Source organism: Cimex lectularius, unplaced genomic scaffold (assembly GCF_000648675.2).
Source record: "Cimex lectularius strain Harlan isolate CLEC.00 unplaced genomic scaffold, Clec_2.1 scaffold42, whole genome shotgun sequence".
NCBI lineage: Eukaryota > Metazoa > Arthropoda > Insecta > Hemiptera > Cimicidae > Cimex > Cimex lectularius.
The window spans coordinates 3,295,419-3,319,855 of NW_019392754.1; the positions used below are offsets into that span (position 1 = coordinate 3,295,419).

Consider the following 24,437-nt stretch of genomic DNA (forward strand, 5'->3'; position numbering starts at 1 on the left):
ATAATAATGTAGTTTGGAGGAGTAATGGAGTTGAGCAGTTTTGCAATTGTATTTCTTTTTTTAACAAGCTATACTTTGGCGTGTATCGCTTTCTCATTTTTCCTCACTATATTTTTTTCGAGAGCGAATGTTGCTGCTGCCTCAGCTGGTATAATATTTTTCTTCTTATATCTACCATATCCGTTTATGGTCAGATGGATGGACCACCTCAACATATATCATAAACTTGCTGGTGTAAGTTTAGAAAATGTTTTAATTTAGAAAGTTAAATTGTACAATAAAGCTGTTTTGTTTTTCTGAAGTCGCTTTCCATGAACGTCGCTCTTGGACTAGGTGCTTCTTATATAGCAATGTTTGAAGAAGCAGGTGTTGGGCTCCAGTGGGGCAATATCGGTTCGAGCCCTCGATATGCTGATAATTATAGCATGCTTATTGTTATATACACGTTGCTTTTCGATTTTGCTCTTTTCCTTATACTTACTTGGTACGTAGAAGCCATTATGCCAGGTATGTTTACAATATTGTTTATTTAATTTTTTATTATTATTAATAATTAACTTCAAATTAAATCTTCAGCAATTAACATGCTTTCGACATTTAATATTAAAATTAATTAAGGTTTTTAGTTGAGATAAAAACGTCAATGTCACAAGCGAGATTCGAACCCACGATCTTCGGCTTGATACGCCGCTGCTCTACCACTTGAGCTATCATGACCTTGATCCACTCGGACTTTTTATCTCAACTAGAAACCTTAATTAATTGTAATATATTAATTGGTCAAGTGGACCACGAAATTAGTGAATTTAATATTAAGATGTGTAATAAAACATATTGCTCATAATTGTTTTAATTGAAAGTATGTTATAATCTTAATAAATTTTGGGATTTCAGATCATATAAAAAATTAATTAAAATTTTTTTTTATTAATTAAATTTATTTATTAAAACTGGTCTTATTAGAGCAACCAATAATTTTACAATAATATTATAGAATAAATAAATGTTTACATTCTTATAGACCCATTTGTACAATAAAATTTACATTTTACTATTCACTATTCATTTTTAACTACACAAGTTCATATGGTTTTGCTCTTTTTAATCTTCTGACCATGTTTCGGCAGTAAGAGTTTGGTCGCTAACACATTCTCGTGCTGGCTGAGAAGTGGTGTTTGGCGGCAAATCTTTGTATTTCCGCCGTGATGCCAGGGATTTTAAGATCCCTGTGTAAGTCCTTATTCCTTATGTACCAAGGTGCATTGACCATGTTACGTAAGATTTTATTTTGGAGTGTTTGTATGATTTTGATATTGCTGTGTTGAATACCATATGTCCACATAGGCTTTATGATTTGTTTATATATTTTATTTTGTATAGTAAGGTTGGAGCCACATCCTATCAACCATTATAGTTGTCTATACCTTAAACCTATTTCTGTCCTTTTTTTTCTTCACGTGTTCTTTCCATCTCAGCTTGGCATCTAAGGTCATTCCCAGATATTTAGCTGAATTGCTGTACGGTAGTTCCATCGATTGTGAGCGAAGGACATGGTCCACTTTTTTGTTTGTAAAGATTAGATGAACTGATTTATGCTGATTTAGTTTTTCCATTTTTTTGTCCATTCATTAAATTTTTTAAATGGAATTTTTTTTAGTAGATCCTCCAGTTAATTTTTTGAAAGTTAAGATTCTAATTAATTTTACTAATAGCAAAAAGCTGAAAAAATAAAAAAATAGTACAATTTTAATAAGATGTTAATATAATTGTAATCAATTTTGTTAAGACTGAATAATTATTTTAAACATAATAAATTTTATGGGAGTCTTCCTCGATGAGACTTGAGTGCTGCTGACTGCATGTGACACAAGTGTTTCCTATACAAATGTGCTCTTATCTAATAGTTCTTTCCGGTCCAACAATGCGCTGTATCAATGTGTCCAATTACACACCGACCTATTGCATACTGTTCCTATCCCCAAATCTGTCTTTGTCCGTTATCTTGGGTTCCATCTGGACTCGGGATGGATTCAGCATACACAATTAAAATGATAAGATGCTACATACTACTCTACAAACTTATTAAATAATGTAATCTTAAGTACAACCTATTTGGACGATATAGAACAATGGAGAATCGCTAAACGTCCAATATTCAATGTCTCCAATCCTTTCAATGTTTTTCTTTTGTCTCTAATAGTATCCTCTAAAATGACCTTAAAATCCTGATTATTCAAAAATTAATTCCTAAAATTTTCCCAGTAAACTTCTCATTACATCAATAGTCTTGGCCAAGCCTTGTTCTGCAGATCCCATCTTTTTTTCTTTTTTTTTAAGTTCGCAACAGCAGAGGTTAAATCAACCTCGGGGTGTTTTTGAAAAAAAGCTCATTTGTAAGTATGTCGGGTTGGAATGCAGGGCCGCTGGATTCGAACCCGGGACCTTTACCTTACAGTGATGAGCGCCGTGTCAACGCCTAAACCGTTGCGGCCACCGACGCTCCTAGATCCCATCTTTACAATCATATAAGGTATCTCAAACGGAAATGGCATGTGGTCTTCTTTCTAACAAATCGTGATAAATTACTATAGTGAAATGAAACGGGACAATCTGCTCCCCTCAGTGTAAATCAACTATGAAAATATATGTTCTTTAATTTTAATTGCAGATAGTCAATAAATTAATTATTAAAAAAAAAAAAAAACAGTAAAACAACTTAATCTCTACTTTTTTGTATTTTTCCTTACAAAATAATATAATTATTATAGAAATTACAAATAAAATCTTATTTCAGGTAAATATGGTATTCCCAAGCCCTGGTATTTCCCATTTAAGATGGAATATTGGTCAAGTACTACACACCAATCACCAAGTAGAATATTGAGAGATACCTCAAGCCGACCTATATCAGATATAGGGCTAAGTAAATATAATTTTTTTAATATATTTTTTAAAAATTCTTAAAATATGACATCTTCATTACTAATTGTTTAAATAATGTGCTTATTTAGGCGAGAACAACTTTGAAGAAGAACCAGCAGATCTAGAGGCTGGAGTAGTAATTGACAATTTGACAAAGACGTACAGCAACGGAAAGACTGCTGTACGCAAGCTCACAATAAATTTTTATGAAGGTCAAATAACTTCTCTGTTGGGGCACAATGGGGCTGGAAAGACTACGACGATGTAAAGCAAAAAGCAGTATTAGTCTAACGGTAAAGGGTTAATATTATGTTTTTAGATCAATTCTTACTGGTATATACAGACCTACTTCTGGTGATGCTTATGTGAACGGCTACAGCATTAAACGTGATATGGACAAGGTTAGAACCAACCTTGGGATGTGTCCGCAATTCAATGTTTTATTTGACAAGTAAAATTAAAATTTTGTACAAATTCAAACGGTTGAAAATTACATTGTACATTTTCAAGGCTTACTGTACAAGAGCATCTATTGTTTTATGGTAAACTTCGTGGAGGGGATAAAGGCGGTCTTCAAAAAGAAATTGCACAGATGCTACTGGATTTACAGTTGGAAAAGAAAAGTGCAGCGTTCCCAAATGACTTATCCGGAGGGATGCAAAGGAAACTCTCAATTGCAGTTGCTTACATTGGTGGAGCAAAGTTAGTTACAATCAGTTTACATGGTTTTCTTCAAATGTAACTTTTCTTAACTTCAGGACGGTGATTCTGGATGAACCGACTTCAGGTGTTGATCCATATTCAAGAAGATCAATCTGGGAATTGCTTATTAAGTATAAAAAAGGTAAACTTATACTATTTCTTTAAAATGAAATTTCTTCTATTCATAACTGACAATGACACACTGAAGACAGATGTCATATCATGTCTGATGGTACCTGCTTTTGAGCCAAAGCCTGTGCGGGTCCCTTTATGCAGAGAAAGGTTGCTCAATGTGTCCCACATAATAAAGGCGTGTCACGCCTTGGCACGTGTATGCATGCCGCCGGAGTTACGAATAGTTTTCTACCATAGCAATTGATCTCAGAAACAATCTTCACAACTTCCTACAAAGTCTCAACGGACTATAAAGGAGAGGAAGAACACAGGAAAGTATCAGATACAATGATATGGTACACAGATGGCTCCAAAACGAAGGAATTGGATCAGGTGTTTTCTGTACAAGCCCAAAACATGAGCAATCAAACTCATTAGGGAATACACTCCGGTCTTTCAAGCAGAAATACATGTCATCAAAGCTTGTGCCCTGGAAAATCTTAAAAGAGGTTACACTGGCAAAAAAATCCTCATAAGATCTGGTAGCCAAGCAGCCATCACAGCATTAGCATGTAAAAGAATCACATCAAAATTAATCAGTGAATTCATCCAAAATCTCCAAAACCTGGGGAAACAAAACAATCTGGTGATATCTTGGGTGCTATGGCACAGGGGAATTTTGGGTAATGAGAAAGCAGATAGTCTGGCCAGAGGAGGATCTGCAAGACCATACATAGGCCCCGAACCTATTCTTGGGATAACAAAAACAAATATAGAATCCTCCATTGAAGAATGGATCCAAACAAAACAAAAGGAGAAGTGGATAAACTCTAGTAGTGCTTGACATAGTAAACTTATGATGAAACAACCCTCACCAAGATTGGCAAAGGCATTGCTGCAATTGGAGAGGGTTAAACTCAGAGGATTGGTAGGACTACTGACCAGTCACTGGCATCTGAGAAAACATCTACTCAACATGGGTATATACAATGATGATCCCATTTGCAGATTATGTAATGAGGAGGAGGAAACAGCCACTCATATCATCTTTGAATGCGAAGCAACAGCTCAATGCAGATTTAATCTAACTTACGGAATAAACTTAGGGAATCAAATTGCAGCAGCGACAGTCAATGACCTGACACTTCTAAGAAGAAGGATTGAGCCTACTAAGGGACTAGGAAGGTACAATAAGCCAGAAGGCTGCAGTGCCTGGGGAGTGCAAACCCGCTTCCTAGAATCCTTTTTCGACAAACTCAGAGGAGTGGTAGGACTACTAACTGGTCACTGCCATGTGAGAAAACATCTACTCAACATGGGTATATACAACGATGATCCCATTTGCAGATTATGTAATGAGGAGGAGGAAACAGCCACTCATATCATCTTCGAATGCGAAGCAACAGCTCAATGCAGATTTAACCTAACGTACGGAAAAAACTTAGGGAATCAAATTGCAGCAGCGACAGTCAATGACCTGATACTTCTAAGAAGAAGGATTGAGTCTATTGCACTGAACTAAGGAACTGGGAAGGTACAATAAGCCAGAAGGCTGCAGTGCCTGGGGAGCACAAACCCTGTTTCCTAGTATCCTTTTTTACCATACCATACCATACCGCAATCGGTTTCTGGATCTACGATCCCCAGTGTGCCGTTTTTTAGAGGACGTGGGTTTTTTTTCCATCTAGTTAGTTATATTCTATTTGTTTTGTTTCAATGCATGTATTAATTAGTGTGAGTGGTGAGGGCTGATGGTGAAAAATAGCAACCTAATCGACCCTAGTTTACGTTAGATTATTAATACTGTGTACAGGCCGATGAAGGAACATCCAGTACTCCATTGCCTAAGAATGAGTGTTGCATTTGCAGTTTGCATGCATTTGGGATGAAGTGACATAGCTGTTGATAGCCCCCATTAGAGCCTACCCTGTTGGTAGGGAAGCGACAAACTTCTGGGCATCTAACTTACTGGGATACTAGTGACCCAGGCACATAACGGGTTGGGTGAACTCCCTGATTTATAGACACTAGTGTCAGCACATCAGGAGTGACAACCCTTCGGGGTGAAAATATAGTGTGTTTAGTTGGCATTTATAAGTTTGTTTTTAATTTTGTTATATATTGGGTCTCAAAAGTCTGTTTCACTGGATAATACGATACCTCAATGGATTGAAAATCAGTCTAGATATATGTATAGATATAACAGTATAGATGTAACATAAAAAACAGGCTCTTAATGCAGATTAATTTTTCATTCTTGTCTAATTAAAATTTTCCTTGGTGGTAAAATACTTTTGAATCAAATGATCTAAACCAAAAATGCGAACAGAAAATTGGAATAGCAACTCTTTAGCAATAATGTCTTTGTACAAAAATGAAACCAATTTTTTTTTTTTTAAATAAGGAACTAGTGATGAAATTTAAGAAATATCATTGGCCAGTAGTGAAAGTTTTACTTTTTTTCGACTATTTTTACAAATTAATTCTATGTAAATTGTAATATGACAAGGAATTGCCTGTTTAAATTTTATTATTGTTGGCTTAGATTTTTGTGATTTAGAAAAAATGACATTTCTTATGTTGTTAAAAACCAATACTGTTTCTGATTAAATTTAATGGCGAAATTTTTACATCCTAATAATTCATGCTATGATATCTAATATTAGAAAATGCAGAACAACTTTGAATTCAGACGTGTTTATTGCTTACAGACAGAACTGTGATTCTTACAACCCACTACATGGATGAAGCAGACCTGTTAAGCGACAGGGTTGCTATTGTCGCTCAAGGGAAGGTCAGGTGTGCAGGATCCGTTGCTTTCCTTAAAGAGAGATTTGGTAAGGGTTATGAGATCACACTTGAAATTGCGCCTATGGAAAAAGATCCCGAACCAGCCTCGGCACAATATACAATAGTAAGTAATTGTCTTTTCTTATAACATTTTTTACTGTGATCTTGTTTTTTTTATAGTCAGCCCCGTTGAGAAAAATTGATGTTGAAGGTAATATTTTAAATTCAATTTCTTCGATCTTTCTCTTCTTTTAATGCACGGAAAATAATTTCTTGATATTAGGAGTAACAGCTGCAATAAGAAAAATAATACCGGAAGCAAAACTTGAAGATCATAAAGGCTCAGAAGTCAAGTATACACTTCCAGAAAGAAATTCTTCTCAGATTGCGAGGCTCTGTGACCACTTGGATGCTAATGAAGGACAGCTGAAAATTGCATCTTACGGGATCACAGACTGTTCATTGGAGGATGTATGCAACTTTTGCATTTATAACTTCCTTAGTTGTCATATTTCAATTTGATTTTATTTAAGATATTTTTAACTGTCACTGGTGAAGGTGATCAGAAGAAATCCAAATATCCAGCCAGTGAAAGTTCAGGTAATAAATTTGAAGTTTTGGCCTTTTGGTGTATATTAATTTTCTTGAGTTTTTAGGTGCATTTTTTTCCAACTTAGCCAAAGCACTGAGCAAACAGAGGAATTCAAATGACAGTGGTACGATTCCTTTTTAATTTTTATTTCATAAGGGGTTTTCTTTGCTCTAAACATTGTCATGTTTTATTTTTTGTTTAAAACAAAACTGAAATTTATAAAACATACCTCATCTTCTTTTTTACTTATTTTTTCAACTAATGACTGTTTCTTGTTGGTGGGCTTGATGGTGCTTGAAAAATGTTTGTCTTATGGTAGAAAAACAAAATAAAAAAAATAATAAAACAAAAGATTAGGAAACATATTTATTTGTGGTTTAACATATGTTTAAAATCATAGCTGGCATACATAAAAACCAATATGTTTTTTAAAATTCTGGTTATAGATGGAATAATAATTTTCGCTCCTTGCCTAATGACTTGGATGAGGGCCCACATTAACAATAGAATTTAAGAATCTTATATCTTCTTAATCTTTATTTTTTTTAAACTACACAATAATTTTTTTATATTTTTGTTTTGCTATTTTAAAGTGGTTAATTAGACTTAAATTTATAGCATTCTCACCATTAAAAAAAAAAAATTAATAAAGGCAAGCATCCACTAAGGGTCATAATCTGCCTTGAATTGCCAGCCAGCAAGAGGGCCAACATGACCACGCCAGGCTCACCATACTCGTCGACAGCCTCAGCCACCACCCCATTCATGCTTCGTCTCCTAAATTATGAGAGCAGACCATCCACCCTCAAGAAATTGAAAAGTTTTTCTACTCTTGGTCCATCATCTGACAAAATCTGTCCCAAACTACCCGAAACACCGCATGTACTCCTTTCCGGTGCAAGTCGGCTACAGACAGAAAGAATATGTTCCATTGTTAGCGATTCTTGACATTCTTGATATATTGGTGGAGGTTTTCTCGCCATGAGAAAACCATGCATGAGTCTGCTAGCTAAGACCGTCTCTTCCTTATGTTAGCGTGGCGGTCGACCATTTTTTTATATCTACTTTAATTTGTCTCATCTTGTTAAGGGTCATTTCATGCCATTCATTATGCCACTTTTACCAAATTGTTCTCTTGATATGGGTGAGAAAGCCTTTCTCAGATACCTGATTTATCCAGATCCCTTCCATGACCACTGATTTGGCCGCCGCATTGGTAAACTTCCGGGAATGGCAGCGGTTTAGTTTAAAGTGGAATTGCTAACCACACCCTAGATGAGCGCCTAAGGTAAAGTCTCTTATCGAGCTCAGCCTACACCTGCCATGTGCATTCGAGGGACGCCATAGGCCTAGCCTAGGTAGTCCGATCCTTCACTTCCCCAAGGGTACCACGCAGGTCATAACAACACTGCACAACAATGCAAAGCATACTCGAATCAGAGACACCGATTCACTACCCGTTTCCATTCGCTTACTTCGCTTCGAAGGACTATTCAGCATGATCATCGCGTGCTCAACGCTTACGCTGTCGCTTACGCAACATTTTCCGTGAGGCTGGGGGTAATTACGCTGGCCATACGCAAGCTTCACAAAGGTCACAGATAGAAGACAGCCTCTGTCTATGTTCCCGCCAAGGGCGTCACCACGCGCCACCACGAATCCCTTCCCAGTGTAACTAGGGCTGAATTTGGAATGTTTAGTTACCCTGTGGTACAGATGGCCATACACCCTCCCCCGTCTATGCAGACAGGATCACCTCGTGTGACTCTGCTAAGGCACCCGCTGCCCATGCCGACCCTAGGTCGACACGAGTACAGCTTTTGCTTTAGAGAGGTTGCCACGCCCTCTGGGCTGCACCTTTATTTTGTTCCCGGATACCCCCCTTACAACCAAGGGTTGGGAGGGGTCATAGGATAGAATGAAGGAACTCGGATTGAGAAAAAGGGCCGTGGATGAGAACACGAGGGGAGCCGTTTCGGGGTCTCGAGTCTCAAACCACACTATACCACCTGTCGTCGTAGTAGTTCCACACATAGTGGGCCACGACTCCCAGGGAGGGACATGAATAGGACAGTGATATTTTTAGAACGAAATTCTCTCAGGGCTAGGAGTATTTCCTGATTTACAGGATTAAGGGAGAATTGGTTCTATTTAGCTGGCATGCAGCTAGAGAATGCACCTTTATTTTGTGCCCGGATACCCCCCTTACAACCAAGGGTTGGGAGGGGTCACAGGATAGAATGAAGGAACTTGGATTGAGAAAAAGGGCCGTGGATGAGAACACGAGGTGAGCCGTTTCGGGGTCTCTAGTCTCAAACCACACTAGTCGTTGAGTGACTGGGCAAACAATATTCAAACTTTTATTGAGCGCAATGAGGTCGGTGGTGAAGTTGCTACTTATTGCAGGAAGAGAAAACTTATTACTTCTTGAGTACAAAGATAGCTCCACACAGATTGAATTCTTGGAGCCGGGTGTATAAACGAAGGTTGCCTTTGTGATAGAGGAATACAATTTAAGGAATTCCTGTTTGTATATCTCAGGCTTTCTTTTACAACTTACATTAGCGAAGTTTAGGGATATTCTAGGTTCAGGTAGTTGCTAGGGCAGAAAAGACTTTTATCATTTGAAGAGGAGGTATCAAGAAGTCAAGTTCATAAAGCAAGGAGGAGACATGTATAACAGAGTGCTTTCTGAGGTTTTGAGTACTCTCTGCTGTGTGGAGATGGAGTTGGGAATAAAGGTCAGACTAAGTGCAGGACAATGGAAGCTGTTTTGATGTAATATTTCAAGTCTGAGATTTCGACGTTATGTCTTCCCTACCCATCTCACCATGATGACTTATAATGAATTAATTAAAATTTAGAATTAAAAAAATGTATAATAAAAGACTAAAAATTAGTTATACAAATTCCTATTGTTACCAATAACAAAATTATTGTTATTGTTTAAAAAAATGGTATCAAATAGTACAGCAAGATTAACTAAAATTCTAATTGGTCAAGCGGACCACGAAAACTAGTGGAATTAACTAAAATACTTGAAAATGTGTATCAGTACTTAATTTATTGGTATTTCATTTTAATTATTAATTTATTTTAATTTTTACTTTTTATAGTAGGATAAGTTAGGTAAAGAAAGTTGAGGTGAAAAGTCCCATGAAATATGACCTATGCTTAATGATAGAACATCAAGAGCATCTACATGAAAGTTTTGGGAAAGTCCCGCTCGTAACACTAACTTTTCATGTTAATTTTCTTTGCATAATTTAGACTACTATAAAAGTACATATTAAAATGCATTTTTATCTGTTTTCAATTTTTTTCTATTTTATATGAATATTTTAGGAGCATCACAGACAAGCACAGAACCACAAAAAGATAGGATGAGCAAAATAGTCAAATGTTTGAGACAGTTCAAAGCTTTAACGTTCAAGCGTTTTAATAATGTTAAAAGAAACAGGAAGGCAATTTTATCTGAGGTGAGAAATTTAATAATTCAAGAACATCTTTCTTAGTGTAATAACAATTTCAAAATTGTATAAAAAAAATTCGTCAAATGTTCCAATTTGGTTTTTTATTTTGTATATTATCGTTTTGCGATTTTAAGTGTCGATTTGCGTGTTATTTTTTCAATCATACTGTGTTTTGCAAGTTACAAATATTAAGCTACAGATTCATCATTTCACAGATCTGAAACTTCTGCAACCATTAACCAATCTTTTAGTTTAGACTTAGGTTTCAATACTTCTTGAACTTCATTTGATAGTTTGATAGTTATCACAGATCTCTCCTGTGCTTCAGGATATCTACCGCAAGGCGGAGAGCATTCTTATGTGGGAAAAAGATGCTAATTGAATAAATGATTCGGTTTAACCAGGTCGCACCACTGATTTTATTGCTCACCATAGCATGTTCTTGCCAGGGAGGAATGTTGATGGACTGGGTTGTAGAGGGGTTTCTAAAGGTGGTAAATTGCTAGAGGCCCTATTCTAATGACAAAATCATCAGGATACCACTGTACTCATGTGACTGATGTCGCAGGCTGATCTAACTCTTCTTCTATCTGATTCTTACACTTATATTCTAACACTAACTCTGACTCCAATTGTCCACCTCTACTCTACACTCTCTGCATCTTACTTCACCTCAATAAACACTGACTCAGGCTCTGACTGATGGTCTTCAGTGCAGGCCAGTTTTAACGGCCTCGGCCTGCGAACCTTAGATGGTGTGTACTTGGAGAATGTGGACTCCAGTCCTTTCTGATGAGGCTATCTATATGACCTGGAATGGCATGAATCACTAGTTCTTGCTGATAAGGCTGTATGACCACAGATGGCAAGACCTCGTCTCATGAGCCTTGGTTTTTGGATGAAGTAACCGTTTATAAAGCCATGAACAGGAGCATTAACTTCGGGCCAAGCTGGGAAATGTAATTGTTTGAGAGATGCACCTGTTGTTAATGGTCAATGTCTGAAAAATACATGACTTTGGAAATCTATACTTAATCAATTCTGGCTTAACCTGACTACTTTCTTATGTTACATGATTACAAACCCTAAATTTAATCTGGTCTTTTGTTTCAGTGGATCTCACCTTCACTTATTATCCTTTTTGCTATGGTAGTAATGAAGTTGTTTCCTCCTCTACAAGAAAGGCCATCAAGGATTCTTGTATTTAGCGACTATGACCCTCCCAGGTATTTATTTCAATCAGAAGGTGAGACAAATGAACTCACGAAAAAACTTCTGATGCAGCTTTCATCAGATACAGGATTTGGTCATAGTTGTGTTCGTACTGAAGTTAAAATAAGGTATTGAAAAAAAAAAAAAATTTTTTTGTAATGAATTAATTGTGGATGTCTGCCAGGGATGTCTCATGCACTCATGCAAAGAACCACATTGAAAATAGACTAGTAACACCAAAAAATTGTAGTTGTTCAACTGGAAGTCAAATATGTGATGAACACGAAACACCTCTTCCTGCTCACATTAAGGTAGCCGTCAAAAGAAATCAAATTTATTGTTTTTAAGTGATTTGCTTTGTTTACAGACATCTTCAGCAGAATTAGTGATTGATTTAAATAACGTAGATATCCCTCATTGGCTAATACACACATATCCTAAATATAGATTGAAAAGGTAAATTGATAATTATTTGACAATTTAGATGTTAGTTTGGCACAAGCTTAGTTGTTTTATTTTGTTAGATTGGGAGGAGTAGAGATGAATGTAAGTTCTGAGATTCCAAACCTTGATCTCGAGGGTAAAATACAAGACATGAATAACAATAACAATAAATTCAAAGGAGATTTAGGGTTGAAACCATGGTTCCAGTTATTAAAAGTAAGTCTATCGGTTCATGTATTGTTAAAGGAATCTAATGTTAACCAATTTTTAGATATGGTTTAACAACAAAGATTGGCATTCTTCAGTTACGATGTTAAATTATGTTAACAATGGTTTACTGAGGGCTTTGATAAAAGACAAGCCTGGTAAATATGGAATTATGACAGTTAACCATCCGATGAATTTTACAGCCAAAGAGCGTGAATTGGAAATAGTGTAAGTTTTTTAAGGCTAATACAATAATTATTCATCAAAAAGTGAAATTTTATGTCCTTTTTAGAAAACAAAGCAGTAGGTCTATTTTAACTACAATTGCTGTTATATTTGCAATGAGCTTTGTACCAGCTTCGTTTACACTGTTTTTGATAGAAGAGAGAGTTAGCAATTCTAAACACCTTCAGCTATCATCAGGTGTTAGTCGTTTCATATACTGGTCTCAGACATTCATATGGGATATGGTATGTTTATAGAAAAATTATAAAACAGTCTGTCGTTTTTAAATTGAATTTTGATAAACAAATTAAGATAAACTGTCAAAATTTAAAATATTTCATGAATATTGCAAAAATTATACAGAATTAATTAAGACTTCATTAAAGCTGGTCATGAGGGTAAACTGCATTCACACATGTACAGACACAACGGTTTCCGCCATGTTTTATTGTCTTCAGTCCCGGGGGCCAAATGGTTTGTTTTATGGCCTATTTTTCAGCCTTAAAAATGCACCTACAGTGAATTGTTAGGCTCTACTATCGGGGTCTTCAAGTGGTTTCAGCGCATTCAGAACAAGCCCTTTAGCTACCCTTTGCTGCGAGCTGGGAGCACTGCTGCCTGAATGTCGGAGAGTCGCTCACCCTCAGCTATGGGGCGGGGCCTTGCCAAACCAGGACATCCACTTTAGGGTGCAATCCTTAGATGTCAGTATAGTAAAATATATGAGTGACTTACTTGACTGGCTTAAGCGAAGCCTTTCCGGGAAGATGGCTGTGTTAGCCAAGTCATCTCCCTGCCATACCTTTACCAAGCCTAAGTGCTTGAAGCTTAGATTGAGATATGCTGGTGTTCGGCGCATTTTTAAAGATGGGTCTAAGACTGACAAAGGTGTGGCATGCGCTGAGTATCGTGAGGGTGTGTCCAATTTGTGGTCACTCCTGCTGCAATTGGCGTCTACACGGCAGAACTTTATGTGATTTGGCATGTGCTTGCGGTGATTTGAGATGTTGGTGGCTCTGCCTACCTAATCGGCACTGACTCTCTCAGTGCAGTTACTCCTGTGCTTTTGTTGGAGAGATATCACAAAGTGGCGCACCTCGGCAAAATGGTGGTTGTTGTCTGGGTACCTGGACCCATAGATCTGGAGGGTAATGAAAAGGCACATGATGCGGCTAAAGCTGGGATGTTCCAACATTCGGACTTAACCATTGCGATCCGGCCCTCTGATGCTAAGAATGCAATAAAAAACATAATGAAAAGAAGGGCCTGGTTGACAGAGAAGCTCTCACATATCAAGAGCACTGTGTCAATTGGTGGCCCTCACATGATCTGGATCATAGAGAAGAAGGGTCATCCTCACCTGGTTAAGAATAGGCCAAGCAAGGTGATACAAGGACATTACTTTTGGGACAAAGCCCATGCTTGCATCCAGCATGCAGGGAAAGGTTGTTCGATGTGTCCCACTTGATTGAGGGGTGCAATTCCTTGACTCTATATAGAGAGAGTGTAAGAATACCACCCAATTTGAGAATTGTGCTTGAGCACAGCAGTAAGTATTTGGGTGATCCGATTCTTAGAGGAAACTGGATTGTTCTACTGTGTAGCAATAATAGTTGTGTATATTCACCTAGTTTGGGTTGAGAGTGAATGTATTTTTGTATGTCAATGGTGGAATATTGAGTACCCCATTGCCCTTTAATTAGGTGTATAAATATGTAAAGGGTAATGGAAGAATATCGATTACTCCACCAGCCTAATTGAATAGGTGGTATGTAAATAGGAGTAAATGTTTTTAAGGATGAACATGAGTATGAATGAGTTTTGGAACTGCATGCGTTGGGTGCTGAATTGACCCTAGCTGTTGACAGCAACCCCCCCCCAGCACAACTTGCTGAATGAGCGGATAAGACTGAGGTCTGTCCCTAGACTGCCAACACTCGGGGTGGGTGATTTTCAAGTCTGCCGGCAATTTAGTGTAAATAGCAAAAGCTGGAATTGCCGGTGGACTATGGGAAGCGAATAGGCACAACTCGGCACATGATTTTATGTACGTTCATGTGCGGATTTGAGCCTATATAAATCTAATCCAACTTCAACACAAAGATGTAAACCCAATATAAAAATAGCTTGTATGGTATTGTAAAAAATAAATTAATAAAATTAAGAGCTGGAAGTGCAATAAATAGAAGTATTCATGTATTGATTGTTAAATCCTAATATTTTTTTTATATATTTTGACTTTCAGTTGTGCTTCATAATTTCTGCATTTTTATGCATTTTGCTGTTTTTTGCATTTAATTATCAAGAGTTTGTATCGAGAGCACATTTACCAGGAATAATTCTGCTTCTATTACTCTATGGGTAAATAATGTATAATGAACATGATGTATAATATGAATATAATAAAAATGATTTTCTTAAACTGTTACTGAAAACCTGAATGACAACAAATAAATCTGCACCCTTGGGGTAAAACTGAATTTGTAAAAAAATAACTTTTCAGGGTTGTGATTTTAAAGTTTAGAACTTTGTTACTAGTATAATTATCAAAATGTTTTGAGGTCTCTAAAAAGGCACATTGCTTTTAAAAGGGCTTAGAGACTACTTACTAGAATATACTTATTTAATTAGTTGACTATTTACTATTAATTTCCAATTTTTATGCACAAAACATGGGTTCGAGTCACATTCTTGTTACTGTCCTGAGGGTGCAGAAATAATGTTTCAGTCATTTGTGATTACTATTGTTAACTTTTTTAAAAATGTTAGATGGGCTGTAATACCACTCATGTACACCGGAAGCTTTCTATTTGAGATTCCAGCTTCTGCTTTTGTAGCATTATCATGTTGTAATGTTTTCATAGGTGTAGTTACAACAATTGTTCCTTTCATTCTGGATTCATTTAAAAATGATAAGGTAAGTGTTATTACTCAAGTGAATTTTATACGTCATACTGATGTACAAATTGAAATTTTAGAACATAGGAAGAACAAATAATCTATTGAAGAACATATTTTTAATATTTCCCCAATTTTGCTTGGGTGATGGCTTAACCAAGCTATCGCATAATCATAACCAGGCTGCACTTCGGGAATTTTACGGTATGGTTAAAAAATTCGGACAGTTTATTAAAGGATATTTTGTAATTATTTTTGTCACAATGTAGATATTGCAAAGGATGTATCTATTTTTGATTGGGATTTCCTCTTTGTTAATTACCTCATGTTGCTCTTCTTGGGTGTCGTTTTCTTTATATTAACTCTCTGTCTGGAATATGATATATTTAGAACTCATTTACTTGATCTGGTACTATGAAAAGAATTTGTTATTAAATGAATATAAATTAATAAAAAAACAAAAAATAGTTCTTTACCTTTAGAAAACCTCAAACTAAACCTCTAGACCTGGATGAAGATGTGCTCAAGGAGCAAGAAAGAGTAAAAGATCATTACTGTAAGGATTTGGTTATTATAAGAGACCTCTATAAGGTGAGTTTATTACATTAGGTAGTAATAGTACATTTCTTACATCGTCATAGTACTTAAATTTATAAATATGTTATTTCATTCAATTTTGTAGAAATACAAACGGAAGAAGCAGCCATCTGTTAGGGGAGTAAGTTTGGGATTAAAGAGTGGTGAATGTTTTGGATTGCTGGGTATAAATGGGGCTGGCAAGACTACCACTTTTAAGGTGAGCAATATTTAAATTTTTTAAAAACTTTAAATGGAAGTTCTTGTGCGTGATGAAAGTTTTAATAACTAATTGATGGAAGTTCGTAGATGTTATACCTTTGATATATATATATAATTTATATTGAATTATAAAAATCAGTCAGCATTTTGTTGCATGAAACTGACATATATTTTCAGATGCTTACCGGCGAGTTAAAACCATCTAGTGGCGATGCTTTTATTAAAGGATACAGTGTAACTACAAATATTGACAAGGCACGGACTGTTATGGGTTACTGCCCACAATTTGATGCTCTGCATCCCCTTTTGACAGTAAAAGAAACATTACAGCTGTATGCAGAAATTAGAAATATACCAAGTGCTATGGTTCCTCAGGTGATACACATTTTAATTGCTTCAGCAGTCATAATTTACTGTATTAATTATTTAAATTATTAATATATACTTTATTCTAAGGTCTTCGTTAAGATGAAGAAGTCATTGAATACACTTTACTTTTTTTTGGTATACATAACCCACGACCTTCGGCTCAATAGCTCTCTAACCATTTGAGCTATTTAGTTAGAGCAGCGGCACATTGAGCCAAAGGTCGTGGGTTCGAATCTTGTTCGTGGCACTAGCTTTTTCATTTCAACCAAGGTCTTAGATAAAAAGTATAAATAATTTATTTAATTGCTTTGTCAATAACAGTAGTAATTATTAACTCAATCTAGACCGTTGATGAAATGATCAACGAATTGGGACTGTCACAATTTGTTCACAAACTAGCGGGTGATTTGTCTGGTGGGAATAAAAGGAAATTGTCAACCGCAATTGCACTTATCGGGATGCCTCCTGTTGTCTTTTTGGTAAACGGGTTTGTGAAGAAAGTTCCGTACTATAAATACTTATTTGAAATAATCGTTCAGGATGAACCGACAACTGGGATGGATCCAAAAAGCAGAAGGTTTCTGTGGTCGTGTATTGAAGAGTTGATAAAAAGTGGCACTTGTGTCATTCTGACTTCACACAGTATGGAAGAATGCCAAGCGTTATGCACAAAATTGACCATCATGGTCAATGGACAGTTTCAATGTTTAGGATCAGCCCAGCATTTAAAGAAAAAGTAATATTATATTATCATAAAAAAGGCAGAAGACTTTATTGATGGGGAAAATAATTTTGAATACTAGAAATTAAATTCACTAATTTCGTGGTCCGCTTGACCAATTAATATATTACAATTAATTAAGGTTTTTAGTTGAGATAAAAAAGTCAATGACACGAGCGGGATTCGAACACCATTTGAAAAATGGCAAAAAGGAGGGAAAATTCAAAAGGTGCGGTTGAGATGGAAGTTGGTGTCCGAGTGGATCAAGGTCACGATAGCTCAAGTGGTAGAGCAGCGGCATATCAAGCCGAAGATCGTGGGTTCGAATCCCACTCGTGCCATTGACTTTTTTTAACTCAACTAAAAACCTTAATTAATTGTACTAGAAATTAAATTAACCAAACGAATCAGTCTATATTAGATAATCAATCATAATTTTTTTTTTAAATATTGCATACCACGATTGTCAACAAAAAAGTAGTTGGTTTTATTAAATTGCTTTTAATAAATTCCCCTCAACTTACAAGTTTTGTGCCTTCTTATTAAAAATTGTGCAACTACTAATTTTTAAATGTTTAGATATGGAAAAGGATATCAAATTATCATAAGATTTCCATTGGAAAAAAGAGATGAACTAAAGAAATATGTTGCCTTCCAATTACCGACTTCGGTTGTCGATGAAGAGCATTTGAACCAGATTCGTTACCATGTTACAAACATAAAAGTTTCAAAGTTATTTATTGAAATGGAGTATGCTAAAAATCGTGGTTTGATTAAGGACTTTTCTGTATCCCAAACCACTTTAGAAGAGGTGAATTGTCCACTCCTGCTAGTCTATACTTTGTAATTTTTTTTCATTCTTTTTACTCCACAGGTCTTCATGGCTTTTGCCAGACAACAAGAACAAGAGGAAGCAATTAAACACAAAGAGTTGTGGTGTTTGAAATTATGGAAATATTTGTGTTGTAAAAAGAAAAAAGAAATAAAAATGACCGCACCATCCAAAGAACTGCCTGGAACAGAACCAAATGACAAATCTAAAGAACGAAAATCTGGAGATAACAAGTTGGATTCAGTGGAAACAATAAAATCTGTAAAATCAGTAAAATCTGTAGCCACAAATGCATCACAACATTCATCGCATAATTTAGAACCAACTGAATCTGCTGGAAAACTCAAACTCAAAGAAACGAAATCTAAAGAAATTAACTAAATTTAGACAGTTTTATCAACAAAAACATGATAACATTATAATTTTTTTGCTTCTTACAAATGTAGTTTTTAACTACCTGTTAGTATGTAGTTAGTACTTGGGCACACACTCCCTCTCTATCTTATTTACTACCATTCACTCAATATATAAACAATTAACTAGTCTAATTGAGGGTTATGGGAGACTCAATATTCGCATTCGCTCTCTATTCGAAGCCAAGGAATGACACCCTTCCATTAAGTGAGATTGATCAACATTTCTCTGCATGCTGGCCACATATGCGGGCAGCGTACTTGTAAGCAAGGTTAGGATGTTCTTAATGCACAAGAACTTCCTGGATGACCCAATTATCTGACTGCTATCTTTTCTATACAATATTGCTCATTTAGCACCAGCAGGTCGAATAGTGATAGTAAGGTTTGGAGGGTGTGCTATACCGGCTTTCCCTGCCTCATCTGCTCAGTACCCTTCAGCTTGACATATCTGGGTAACCAGGCAACTGCTATTGTATTTCGAAGGTGCACTAGCTCAGTGTATCTTTTAAATAAAAGCACATGAGAGAATTCATCAACATCCGACCTTTAGAGCCCCAAAGCCCTCAGGGAGTTGGAGCATATGAGGTAGGATGAATCACCTCCAGAATGTGTGACTCCAAGGATGTTTACATTGCATTGAGTTGGGTCCATGAAGTATACAGCGCAGGCCAAACCTTTTCCAGGCCTAGACCTATCCGTGAACACAAGGCAAAAACTGACATACTTGATTTAAGTTTGAGGAACTCAGTGAAGTAGAGATATGGTGGCCAGGCTTGCAAGCCCATGGTGAAGCAGCTCGATTTGCAGTTCAATTACTGTTCATAGTGTCTTTCCAGTTCACCCAAGAGTCGCTGAAGTGTCTGAGAATAAAGTAAGTTGTAGTTTTCCCTGTATGGTTATTCGAGGACTATGACATCTCCTGGTCATACAGTATGATTATCATCAATAAGAATATGCATGAAATCCTATAAACATTTGTAATTATCCAGTTTGGCAATTTAAAATAGTGCATGTTGTAGAACTGCAGATTATGATATTACCGCAAAAGATTACACTTTTTTTTCCTCTTTATAAGTGTTAATGTTATAAATTTACACAACGGAATTGACCTCTACAGGAGGCCGGAAAACATTGAATATACTTGCCTTTAATCAATTTTGCAAGGAAACAAATAATGTTAATTTCCTGTTTTGTTTTTGGATGGATGTCTCGTTCATGTGGTTTGAAAATAAACAAATAACACTAGTTTGTAAAACTGTATCTTCAATAAATTTTTCTTTAATAAAAGCATCAAGGCACACTATTGTACTTAGATCCTTTATATATATATATATTTTATGCAGGGTGGGGGACCAAGACCTGAGGGGTTAAATGCCTGGGTAGACTCGTACCCCAAAAAGGTCTGGGACTTGGGCGGCTCACGTGTCCTGCATAAACCTCTTGGTCTTGTTCACAAACCCCAAGATTTTGGACCATTTTATCTCGGGGAGTGATTTGATGATGTCCTCTCCTTCAAAGATTTCAAATCTAGACCTAGCATACCTATCACATTCTGCGAAGCAATGCTTTGCCGTTTCTTCTTTTATTTCGCAGAAGCGGCAAAAGCGATCTGGTAGGATACCCATTACGAAGAGGTGTCTTCTCAGTGGGCAGTGGCCCGTCAGGATACCTATCAGCCTCCTAATTCCCTTCCTTGAGATAGAGAATAGCCATTTCGATTCAGCTGGTTTGATCGCTTTAACAAGGTCTTTCGATTGCCTGTGTCCGGGGGATAAATTCCACTCCCTAAAGAATTGTTTCATGCCCCAGTTATTGATACTCTCTTTCGCTGTGCTCATAGAGTGAGGTAATACCGGCTGTGGCCCAACAAACGCAGTATTAGAACCTTCTTTGGCTATGCCATCCGCCTTTTCATTGCCCTGGTGTCCTTTATGTGCAGGTATACCTCACATGCAGGTATAACAAGGGTTACCTTGTTCCCAAACCTGAAAGAGATCCTATTGATAAGATCTGTAGTTTCCTCCACCAGTCATGAGGTTGACAAATCTTTTTGTAATGCCCTAAGACTAGCCTGACTGTCAGAAGAGATTTTAATATCTTTTCCCATAATTTTATTTTCCATCAGTGTTCTACAACACACATTGATGGCCCAGATTTCCGCCTGAAAAACGGAGGTGTTATTGCCAAGAGGGGAGGAGATGCTGATTCCTAATATAGGTATGTAGATTCCTGCACCACTCCCTTTACCTTTGACACTCTGCGAGGTAGTGCCTTGCCATTTCTTCTTTTATTTCGCAAAAACGGCAAAAGGGATCTGGTAGGATCAGAATATCTATCAGCCTCCTAATTCCCTTCCTTGAGATAGAGAATAGCCATTTCGATTCTGCTGGTTTGATCGCCTTAACAAACTCTTTCGATTGCCTGTGTCCAGGGGATAAATTCCACTCCCTAAGGAATTGTTTCATGCCCCAGTTATTAATACTCTATTTCGCTGTGCCAAGAACCTTACTGATCATCTTGATCTGCCTACTACCCCGTTGGGTTGGTGTTTGTTTTGTGACATGTTTCAGTATTTTTACCATCTTCAGTGTATATCTTAGTAGTACAGTGTGTTTAATTTTAAGTCGCAACATCACATAATACTTGTTTCTCTCTCTCTCTCTCTCTCTCTCTCTCTCTCTCTCTCGGTCTTAATCAGTTTCATTTTAGTAATCCTAATGGTTTTGAAAAGCACAGGGACCATTTTATGATCAGCTGGGCTATTGGTTAGTGCAGAAGGAAATTTGTTTGAACACCTCATTTAAATTAATGAATCTTGTGGGTACCAGATTGTTTTACTCTCACTTAAGTAACAGTTCAAGGGACTTAAAAGTAGTTTACCTCTCAGTTTAAAGCCATAAATTAACATTTTCGTTTTAATTTTCATTATATGTACTTTATATTAGTATTGAATTCACCATTAGCCTATTCATTACAAAAAATGATAAAATAATAATATAACAGGTCCCTTTTTTTTTTTTTACGTTGCGTTGCAAAATAAAAGTACATACGTGCATGGCCGTACCAATAATCAACGCAACAGGTTTATTTTGCTGTTGCGATGAAAAAAGAAACATATGGTATATAGCTTTATGTATAGATAGCATATATCTCCCATCATATACATTTGTTATTTTTGAAAAAAAAAAAAAAAGATCAAAATGATATCTAGGAATATAAACAAAAACAAATGATAGTACAATGAAAATTTATTATACAACTGCAAATCAATAAGTAGGCCTACACTGACTGACACACAAATCTTTACATTAAATTGCAGGTTTTTTCTCGTTAAGATTGTAATCATTGCACAGATTGTTATAACGTCTTTCTATAAGAAAGCGATTAACAAATACATAGTGGGATTTTTGTGAGCACTTGCAGTTTTTTTAAATAACTTTTTTTTTAGTAAGATAATACCTATATAAAACATTACATTAATTACATCAAATAATATGGAAAATATTTCCATTTCAAGGTAAGGAGAAGAATGATATGGAAGATAGGACGGGGGATGTATTGCTAGTGTTTTTTTTTAATCTTTATAATTTTTTAACCTGAATATAAAAATACTGATGTTTTACCTCAGTTGAGGAGATTTTGCATGAGCTTGCAAATTATACTATACATGACCAATTCACATACTCAATAATGGCACAATATTATTATTAATTATCTTTCATCCTGCTCAACTAAATGGAAACATACTCGTTCTCTAGTTTTAAGTCAAAGCTAACATTCACGGCGAAACATACAGTTTACTCTTTTTTTTTTTTTAAATTATCAAATAAATTTTATTTTTGCTGTGAAGTGCCACAAAATTTAATAATCATACCACTAATAAAATTGGTTCTAAATGGATTCGGAAAGAAGTTGAGCAAGAGTTTTTATTTCTATAAAAGAATAGTTTATATATTCTTTTAAGAACATTGTGCAAACTACTTATTAAAAAAAGATAATAAATCAAAAAAGAAATGAACAAAATTATAGGGGAAATAAGGCAAAAAGGACAGTAACTAGGCCTGACATTGATTTCCTTAAAAAAATACATTGAAAAATCTACAACTTTGATTATGACAGTTTTTCCCTTCAAACAATAATTATATCTATAAGACTATGCAATTGGAAGGTGTATAAATTGAAATCTGCTAATTTTTTAGTTTTTTTTCAATATTTTTTATAAAGATGTACACAGAGAATAGCAAATTACATTTATACACTATAAACAATTTCTTTATATATAACTTTTTAACTAATTCTTTTTTTTATATTATCAAATAATGAAGTAACAGTAAAAATCACAGTTCTCACATTAAGGAAGTTTGAGGCAGGATTCTTAAGCTAACAATAAAAAAATGCCAGCATTATTATCCATAAATTTATCCTGACTCCTTAGATATATATACATTGACTTATAACAAACTATTTACAGTAATTACATTTACAAAGCTATTAATCAAAAATAAATACAGAGTCATAATAATAAAATAAAAAAAGTAAAGAGAAGAAATAAGATAACTGTACATTGTTTTTTATCATTTCCAGTAAAATAACTGGTAATAACATTTTTTGGAATATAGAATTTCAAATGGACCTCCAAGCTAAAAATCATTTGATATGTCAATAAGTCTAGAACATGATTTTTTTGATACGAAGTACTATGTGGTTGGATTAATTTTAACATCTTTGGCTTGATCTAAGAGATCTTTCATGTTTTTTTTTTGTTTTTTAATAATTATTCCACTTTTACAAAAATACACCTGTCATAGTATTAAAAAAGAAACTAAGTACAATGTATTAGAAAGTCATATTGTGCTTCTTCAAAATTCAAAGCTCATTAGTCAAAAATTTTAAAAGTAAATTGTAGAAATATTTTTCCAAACAAAACTACAATGAACTTTTCATGGTAATTTCATCACAATTTACACTATATTTATATAAATGGAATCTAAATTAAATGAAAACATTGAAATATTAATCTACACAAAACAAGTGTAACACAAGTTTGCACATATCAAAAAATTGAAACAATAAGAATTTTTTCTAAAGAAATCAATTACAAAAACCGTTTAATGCGATATCAGTCTCATTTTATTTGATAAAACTTAAACACCTCATTTTCGAAATTACGAACTTCGGCGTGTATTGTTTATATTTGTTATTGTTTCTTAAATGAGTTCACTGTTCCAAATTAAGGCAAATCACTGAGCACTAAGTACACCAGTTAACTTTGTAACTTGAACACTTTGGGCGATATTTATACATGGGTAGCTAGTGATCCTCTTTTGACAACAGCCTGTTGGCTGGTTATGTAATGGGATGTATTTGAAGGCCGGTGAGGGATGGACCCATTTCTTGCTGAATACGGGGGCGGTGCAGGGGCTAAAGGGGGAGGAGGAGGAAGTGTAGGAGTCCCTGTCGTCCTCAGGTAGGGATTACCGTACACGGCCGAATACCTTGGATCCACCCCTGGGCTGGTAGAGGTTGCCATCGTCGTAGGGGCTGGAGGGGTATAATCTCTAGTGTAGTCCACATAAGGAACGTAACCGTTGTTGTTCTGCCCATCCTGTAAACGTCTCAGCATCAGTTTCCTGCATTTTATTGCCATGCTCTTCCTTGAAGCACACACTTTTCTCCACCGTGCACCACGCAAAAAACCCAAAACCATGCTCCTTTATTTATC

The 24,437-nt window shown here is 35.8% G+C and overlaps 2 protein-coding genes and 1 long non-coding RNA gene across 8 annotated transcripts in view; 1 reads left to right on the top strand and 2 right to left on the bottom strand.

The window, feature by feature from the left end:
* Window positions 1-18,732, top strand: part of LOC106667941 (retinal-specific ATP-binding cassette transporter-like) — a 28,918-nt gene extending 10,186 nt beyond the window's left edge. The window contains exons 14-43 of one of the 2 annotated variants that reach the window (XM_014396250.2): window positions 13-234; window positions 303-507; window positions 2,795-2,923; window positions 3,012-3,186; window positions 3,242-3,373; window positions 3,433-3,624; window positions 3,681-3,766; window positions 6,450-6,652; window positions 6,709-6,739; window positions 6,812-6,999; window positions 7,062-7,128; window positions 7,185-7,244; window positions 10,466-10,599; window positions 11,707-11,933; window positions 11,990-12,116; window positions 12,173-12,261; window positions 12,330-12,465; window positions 12,521-12,684; window positions 12,749-12,926; window positions 14,927-15,042; window positions 15,451-15,598; window positions 15,660-15,783; window positions 15,849-15,988; window positions 16,048-16,170; window positions 16,262-16,375; window positions 16,555-16,752; window positions 17,091-17,225; window positions 17,286-17,482; window positions 18,047-18,278; window positions 18,342-18,732. In XM_014396250.2, coding sequence (XP_014251736.1) covers window positions 13-234; window positions 303-507; window positions 2,795-2,923; window positions 3,012-3,186; window positions 3,242-3,373; window positions 3,433-3,624; window positions 3,681-3,766; window positions 6,450-6,652; window positions 6,709-6,739; window positions 6,812-6,999; window positions 7,062-7,128; window positions 7,185-7,244; window positions 10,466-10,599; window positions 11,707-11,933; window positions 11,990-12,116; window positions 12,173-12,261; window positions 12,330-12,465; window positions 12,521-12,684; window positions 12,749-12,926; window positions 14,927-15,042; window positions 15,451-15,598; window positions 15,660-15,783; window positions 15,849-15,988; window positions 16,048-16,170; window positions 16,262-16,375; window positions 16,555-16,752; window positions 17,091-17,225; window positions 17,286-17,482; window positions 18,047-18,278; window positions 18,342-18,680 — 4,611 coding nt within the window. In that variant the 3' untranslated portion in view covers window positions 18,681-18,732. Of the gene's footprint in view, window positions 1-12; window positions 235-302; window positions 508-2,794; window positions 2,924-3,011; window positions 3,187-3,241; window positions 3,374-3,432; window positions 3,625-3,680; window positions 3,767-6,449; window positions 6,653-6,708; window positions 6,740-6,811; window positions 7,000-7,061; window positions 7,129-7,184; window positions 7,245-10,465; window positions 10,600-11,706; window positions 11,934-11,989; window positions 12,117-12,172; window positions 12,262-12,329; window positions 12,466-12,520; window positions 12,685-12,748; window positions 12,927-14,926; window positions 15,043-15,450; window positions 15,599-15,659; window positions 15,784-15,848; window positions 15,989-16,047; window positions 16,171-16,261; window positions 16,376-16,554; window positions 16,753-17,090; window positions 17,226-17,285; window positions 17,483-18,046; window positions 18,279-18,341 lie in introns of those variants that run through there. The other variant, XM_014396251.1, reaches the window with a different exon arrangement.
* On the bottom strand, window positions 6,420-7,469 carry LOC106667943. Its single transcript, XR_001340670.2, has 2 exons — window positions 7,350-7,469; window positions 6,420-7,290 (listed from the first exon to the last, which is right to left on the bottom strand). It is a non-coding gene; the product is annotated as an uncharacterized LOC106667943 (long non-coding RNA).
* A 3,213-nt stretch (window positions 18,733-21,945) lies between the features above and the next one.
* LOC106667948 (irregular chiasm C-roughest protein-like) overlaps window positions 21,946-24,437 on the bottom strand; it is a 278,000-nt gene continuing 275,508 nt past the window's right edge. For all 5 annotated transcript variants that reach the window (XM_014396265.2, XM_014396267.2, XM_014396269.2 and 2 more), the window contains one exon: window positions 21,946-24,320. In XM_014396265.2, the coding sequence (XP_014251751.1) occupies window positions 24,012-24,320 (309 nt within the window). In that variant the 3' untranslated portion in view covers window positions 21,946-24,011. The remainder of the gene's footprint in view (window positions 24,321-24,437) is intronic.